The 7,717-nt window shown below is 34.5% G+C and overlaps 1 protein-coding gene across 1 annotated transcript in view; it reads right to left on the minus strand.

Moving 5' to 3' along the window:
- Positions 1-7,152, minus strand: part of ATSEC20 (Sec20 family protein) — a 51,224-nt gene extending 44,072 nt beyond the window's left edge. Inside the window, exons 1-3 of the mRNA XM_089818037.1 lie at positions 6,739-7,152; positions 5,815-5,884; positions 5,473-5,528 (exon numbers count right to left, since the gene is read on the minus strand). Of these exons, the coding sequence (XP_089674163.1) occupies positions 5,473-5,528; positions 5,815-5,884; positions 6,739-7,028 (416 nt within the window). The 5' untranslated portion in view covers positions 7,029-7,152. The remainder of the gene's footprint in view (positions 1-5,472; positions 5,529-5,814; positions 5,885-6,738) is intronic.
- Between the last annotated feature and the right edge of the window lie 565 nt (positions 7,153-7,717).

Here is a 7,717-nt window from a genome sequence, read left to right on the forward strand (position 1 = left end):
TTGGCAGAAAGACTTAATGTATTTCTTTGCAATTCGAATGGTTTCCTTCTATGCTGTGATTCTCCTAAGGTTGGCATAGGGAGACAATCAATCATGTCCGTGTGAAGTCATGCTACAGCCGCCTCGGATATTAACTGTTATTAGAAGATTAGCAGTTGCTTGATTTGAATTATGATTAATAATATAAGTCTTTTTAAAATAATTATATGAAATTATTATAAAATTGTTATTATGGCAAAAGTGTTTCTTGGGTGATTGCAGGAGAAGATGAAGAGGGGGGAAGCATTGCTAAATGAGATCATCGGAATGGAATGCTCACTTAGTTTAGTCATCAAGATTGGTAGGTATAACCCTAAACTTCCTTGGAAAGGACACAATGACTTGAACATAGGATACATTTGTGGGACCCGCATGAGCTATTACGAAAATAATCTAAGAGAGCGTAAAATCATCTTTTTAAAATATAAAAACATACCTCAAGGGATTTTGATTGATCTTTCATCATACTATTATAATATATGTATATACGTACATATAAATATAACAATGAAATGGCACCATTAAATTATAATAATTTAATAAAATGATGTCACCCCATTGATATACTTACACGAAAGTATGTAAATATATATTATAATAATGGTTGAATTATAATTTTTCCAACTCTTTCTTCCAACCTTTTATTTTTCCCTTTCTTAACAATCGATTTAACACTTGGAAAATTGAATTGGCATTTAATCTTTTAAACCGGTGGAAGCCAAGAAGTCACCGCTTGTTCCTTTATATGGAAGCCGTGAGAGGAGTCGAGCACCATATTCCTTTTCCCAACTTCTTTCTGCTGTTGCGTTCAAGCTTCATTGCCTCCACACCCGACTTCTTTCTGCTGTTGCGTTTCAAACTTCATTGCCTCCACACCCGACTTCTCCATATCAAATTATTTACTTCCGCCAATACCTACAATACCGTTCACTAAAGCCTTGATCAAGCAGTTCGAATTACTACTCCTTGTCGTGCAAACATTCCGGTTAAAGATCAGAGGTTATATGCACTGATCGTGATGTCTTAGGCAACTGAAGGGAACCAAACAAATTGCAAGTTCTTCAAAACAATACCAAATTCTTATCAGGTCTTGAGTTACCTTTACAATGTTTTTAAATACAATTTCTATAGCAGCCAGCTAGGCATAGGAATCTCTTTTCTTTTTTATTGTGATCATGTTATCTATCTTGCTGAATAATCTCTGTGAATTATAAGGAATTTTCCTTCATACTTTCATAGAATTCAGGATCATCATAAGAGAAGTTGAATTAGCATCTCTTAAGGAAAAGTTTCTAAATGTAATTAAGAACTAGTATGAATGTTGTTGATCTCAAGAACAAGTTTTATTTTGTCACAATTCTTGATAAAAGATATCAAGAGCAAAATGCTCATAACCTTTCAAAACATCTGGGATTCACCGGCAATATAGCCATGAAATGGTGAAGAGGTGTAAAAGGGCAAAGTGCTCATAAATCTTTCAAAACACCTTGGAATCACCGGCTGCGTAGCCATGTATGGTGAAGAGGTGGAATAAATCTGCAAGAAAACAAAAGAGAGATCAAACATGAATAACCTAAATGAAATATACTTAATAGCTCATGCTCATCCCTGAAATGAAACATGTTGTCAAGTCGAATGGTGGTGATCGGGTTGTTGAGCCCATCGAAAATCCTTAGCCAAGGTAGTTTATAGGCATGTTTGTCATATAATGATCACTTGATGTCAGTAGCGCCAATTATGTAAGCATGTCCATTTCATAATTGAGCGGACATTCTAAAACACCAGGATGCTCAGGCGGTTGGACTAAGAACATCCCAAACTCGATCCCGAGGTAGGGAGGGCCTTTCTAATTTAATAGAATGTGTGAAGATAAGTATGGTCCAAGGTTGGGAGGTTAAGCCTATGCCAATGCTTCTCCTCTCACCAAAGCCGAGGCTTGCACAACCAGCTAAAGATCCTCCGAAATGATACTTGTATGTTCCTCTCCTTTTTCCTTGTTAATCATTTATTTATTTGTACGAAAAAAGTATAGTTGATCGCGAATATAGTTATGCTTAGTTAATCGTTTATCCAATTATTTCAATTGATCATAAATACAATGAACAGTTAACCATTAAACTAGTTATTTTCATATAAACATTGAAAAGGTTATGATTATATTAGTTAAATGTTAAAGGCAGTTAATGTCATGTGAAAAGGATTTTCAGTTGTATATTTATGAATGATGGAAGTTCTCTGATTAATCCGTCTTTGTTTTCAATATTAAAAACTGTTTGTTACATATGGTATTAGAGCGCTGAGTTCAACACTGAACCTAGGGCACAATACCTTCCATGTAAACCTGAAATTCTTAGAACATATGTACAGGATGCAAGTACGTAAAATACCCCACAAGAAGGCTCGACATCCCATCTTCCCCTATTTAATTAAAAACATGCCAAAATTCAACTATACTTGCTGCTCCATACCCCAAGATAACGAAACTCTAAACCAGGCATTGCAATGAATGAAGAAAGAAAGTGTCAAGAAGACACCTGCTAGTAAAGTAGCATATAGGAACAAATTAATTCAAAACTGAAATGCTCATCAAAGCAACTCTCTTTTGCATTTCCACAGATCCTAGATGGTGCGAAAATATACAATTCTGAGTCAGAACTGAATGTTGAGAAGCAAGATTAGATTTTATGATGTAAACATCCTCAATAGAGAAATTTTTTGTAAATAAGGCTGCCATGAATGTAGCAGCAAAGTATTAAGTTAATTAAATAAATTGGTTAATTTATGTGTTTCATGCATATGCAAAACTCTTTTATTGTAGGTACACTTAAAAATATATATATATATATTCAATAAATTGACACAAATATTGTAAATTCACAGGATAGACCAGTAAACAAACAAAATGAACAGCAACGAGAACGTTGCAGATCACGACATGGTCCGTGAAAACACGCAATCATCCACTGATTTGTTACTTCAAATTTTGCAAGAAACGCAACTGAAATCTAAAGTTGGATAACATGGAAAGGAGAATGAATAAGATTGCAGCCCAGATAGGGCATAACCATGAGGAAACACAATTATCACCTCCTCTTAGAACAGAGACAAGAGTCTCCGGATATAATAAAAAAACCTCTTCACCCATTCAAATTGAAAAACAAAAGAAACAAGAAATAGTGTTGATCTGTCAGCAGATATTAAGAAAATCAAACCACCCTAATTTTTCGGTTCTGAGTCCAGAGAGGATGCAAAGGCTTGGTTAACTCAAATGGAACAGTATTTTGAAATCAGGAACTTCTCAGAAACCTCAAAAGCGATTTTGGGGAATATACCACTTTACTAGAGAAGCTGCAACCTGGTGGGGAAACACCAAAGTTGAGCAAAACATTAAAACCACTGAGATTACTTGGGAGAACTTTGTAACCATTTTTAAGAACCGCTGGCTACCTCAAACCTTTCTATGACCAGAAACTTTTGGACTTCCAAAACTTAAAGCAAGGAGACATGACTATGCATAAGTACTGGGAGAAATTTACAGCAAGATATGGTGGTACGACATGACTGTGCATACTTCAATAGATCCTTGTGGAGGTTCATAGAACATTGTCTAGAATGGCAATCAATGCTTATTGGAGCATATGGACGCAATCTAGCTATACAAGGGCAACAAACATTAAGACAATGATACTAGATGACTCTTTTTGGGATCATGTTGAATACCTCATGAAATTTGCAAAGCACATATTGAACATGACCTGATAGACTTTGCTTGGGTGAGGTATATGATGGCATTAACTCAATGATTGAAGAATGAAAAATGTCATAAATAAAAAAGAGCAATATACTAAAGAAAGATCATTCAAGGAACTACAAAAAATAATGCTAAAGAGATGGAACAAAATGACTACTCCTTTGCATCTCCTTGCCTTTGCATTGAGTCACAAGTACTATAGTCAGCTGGTCCTTAATGACACTAACACAAGAGTTGACCCATATAGAGATCCCAGACTTGCTCAAGGGTACAAGGCAGCCCTTCATAGACTCTTTCACAATGACATTTGGCCTGTGGTGAAGGCTTAATTCATGGGTTATGCAACCACAAATGATTGTGGTCTTGACACTCTTTGACACTTGCATAAATGGTAGCACTTCCATGGAGAATCATACCAATACCTACAACCTATTGCCATCAAAATTTTATCACAAGTAAATTTTAAACTCTAGAGATTCTCGTTGATAAATTTGTATTTAAAATTTTATTCATAACCCTTAACTCTAATTTCAAAATTGAAAATCTTGATAGGATATTCATAATTCTTAACTCTAATTTCAAAATTGAAAATCTTGACAGGTTGTTAGATTATCGTCAGCTGAAAGCAATTGAAGCACATAATCCATCCACTCAATAAAGCCCAACAGACTACACTCCAAGAAGGTGGAGGACTTGGTCTATATGCATTCAAGCTTGCGGCTCCTAAAACACAAAGAAAGCACCTGCAAGAAAGAGTTGACATGGGAGCGGAATGTTGATCCAGAGCATACCAAGTTGGATGATTCAGATGCCCGCCTTGCTACACTTGGAGTTGATGATGAGCATGAACTACCTAGTGATCATGAGGCTGATCCTAAGAGTGCTAGTACTGCTGCCAATCCTTGTGGTAGTGTCGTGGCCAGTGACACTGTTTGTGACTCTCTAATTTATCACAACATACTGATATGGAGGATGATGATTTTTGTTATGACTTTTGATGATATTTGACCAATGATGGTTGATTGTTAAAAGTTGACACTATCATTTTGGAAAAAAAACATTAATACAATGGTGTATTTAGGCCTTTTGCTATGTTATTTGAACTAAAACATGAATATATATGGCAGTGTATTTGCTATGTTACTTGACTATTAGCATAATGGTGTATTTTGAACTTAATTACTGCTGTATATATGTAGATTCCTTATAGTTTTGTATTTTTTATTTATTTTTATTTTTTATTTTTTTTTGTGCAGACAACCCCAAAATGAACCCAAACACCCAAAAAAAAATTGACCAAGCCCGAACCTGATCCTGAACCAGGACCAGCAACATCGATGCCATATAGAATTCAATAACTCAGATTTCAAAACTTTCAGTTATAATAGCAGAGATTAGCAACACAATATTTTGCAAATGAGAAACAAGTGAGCTCCCCTGATATGCAAATTGAATAAGATATGCTTTTATCTTATTTCCAAAGGGGTCTTCACAATACCCTACTATGTTGGCCTCAAGTCATCATTCTTATTTTCTAGAATTGTATGGTAAATGCAGACAGCAAAAATAATGCATAATAAAATTATTTTGCATAAGAATTATGAATAAAAAGTAGAAGGGATGAAGTAATATAAAACACTCTGAGCACTGCAAAACTGTAATGCAAGTTAAGAGATGCATACTCTAAGTTTCGTCTCCTAATGGTAGATTCCTCCCCACCACCCAAGAGAAGCTCTCTCTGCAGTTTTGTATTTCTATTGTAAGATGCCCAATTTTCTAAAAAACTAAACAAAAAAGAAATAGAATAAAAGATTACAGAAGCATTTTTGAGTTCTAACTAAACTGCATAGAGATATTGTAGATGCACAACAAATGAAACTTGAAGGAATGTGTCTTATGAATTTCACCTCAATCGACACAATTTTTAAAATTTGAAATTGTAACTGCCATAAACCCCAACAATTCACCACCTACACACAAAACTGCCGATACTGATATGGCTCAACTAGTCAACTATTTCCTACCTCTTCCTGGGCAGCTTTCTGAATATTTGCCTTGGCCTTTAAATTTGCATTCCTTAATTTCAACTGCAGGCTGCAAATCATTAATAAATGTCCAAATCAAAACCACAAGAAGCAAATACCATAACAAAAGAACAAAAAATTGATATAGAATAAGCAACAAAATGATTTTAAAAATAAGTGCACTTGTTAAAAGACTAACGCAAAATTGAAATCCCCATTCCACAACAAGATGATCCATAACTTTAACGACATGTTTCAGAGCTTGTGAATGGTTAAATTGTGGGTTGGTGTAAAGTGAATTATTAAAATTGGGCTCCACTCCTAAGTGTGCAACTTTCGAACCCTACAAACAATTAGGGCTGCCCACTGCCACAGTCCAGTACAAATATTGATCTTATGAAAACCACAGATATTGCTCAAATCAACATAAACAAGATTTATTTATATTACACTAAACAATACTGGTAAATTAATAGTCAGCTGGAATAGGACAACGTAGTAAACCAATGGTGATTTTACATCCGGTCCCCGAGTTCAAGCCTCCAAAAGACAATTCAATATGTTACAGATGGTAATATGTCATACCTCGATCATATGGAGAAATTTGATACATATTCTATATATCATCTAAACATGGACATCTACCCCTGATGCAGTTAAAAGGGGGAAATTCGCAAAAAATAATATGTCTTACAATTAAATTCTGTTGAGTTTTTTTTAATCTTTCGAATGGTAAGGTTCGAACACACACCACCCAGTTTTCAGCGCATTCAGATTCCTAAGCCGGCTAGTTATGAATTTGAAGCCCCGTCTATCCAAGGGAATGGATAGCACTCGATTGTTACGATGAAGACAACGTATTAATCTCACCCAAAGAAATCAGCAAACAAATAAGAACTAGATTGAAAAATAAGAATAGCCTACCTCTGATACTCATCCTTCCAAGCTTGCAGAGTATTTTGGCAGGAATCGATCTGGTGATCGGTGGGCTGCTGTTGGGCAAGAAGATCCAACCTCAATTGTGCTGATCTCAGTGCGGATAAACAATCCTGCGCGGCTGCATTGAGTCTGGGCAGATTGTTGGCTTCCACGGTGCCGCCTGAAGTGCCGCAGGTCTCGATCAGTTGGACGTGGCGAACAACTTCTGTGAAATTGTGTGTCCATTCTTTCAAGACTTGTTCGACTGCAGCTACCACATCCTCTTCTTCGTCCATTATTATTCTAGTCCGAGCAGCAAAATGATGGTGGGGAAAAATGACCGTCTTTCACTCCTGTAAACCTTCTCCTAGACGCTGCAAAACGAATTTACTTTATTTTAAAATCTTTTTAATTTATTGAATGATATTTTATTAACATTGTTCGTTTTGTTTTAATAATAATAAAGTAGCAATGGCACCTTAGTAAGGTACAATAAGTGCCACGTAGGCATGTATTTGCCATTATAATTTTTTAATAATTATAAATGAAAATTATAATAATAAATTTAGAGCAATTATTATAATATTATATCTTTTGAAAAAAATAGAGTAGTTAATTCTAATGCATCAAATAGGGTTCACTTAAAAATAAAAATTTACAAATTTGAACTTTAATTGAAATAAATTCTACATCATGAGAAAATAGTAATTTAAGCTTTAACAATAACAATAGTAAATTTTTTGTTGTTCAAATAAATTCTACATCATGAGAAAATAGTAATTTAAGCTTTAATAATAATAATAGTAAATTTTTTTGTTGTTCATATAGATATTCATAAGAAGGAATAGAATGTAATAGTATTAACAAAAAAGTTCAACTTTAACATAACTGAATTAGAATCTATATGTCAAAGTATTCAATACAATACATATTAGTTATTTTTTGTTAAACACAAATATGTGAAGTATAAATACAATTTTATTTT

This window comes from Cupressus sempervirens, chromosome 3, assembly GCF_028749045.1.
Source record: "Cupressus sempervirens isolate cs-2001-9-10 chromosome 3, ASM2874904v1, whole genome shotgun sequence".
Classification (NCBI taxonomy): Eukaryota; Viridiplantae; Streptophyta; class Pinopsida; order Cupressales; family Cupressaceae; genus Cupressus; species Cupressus sempervirens.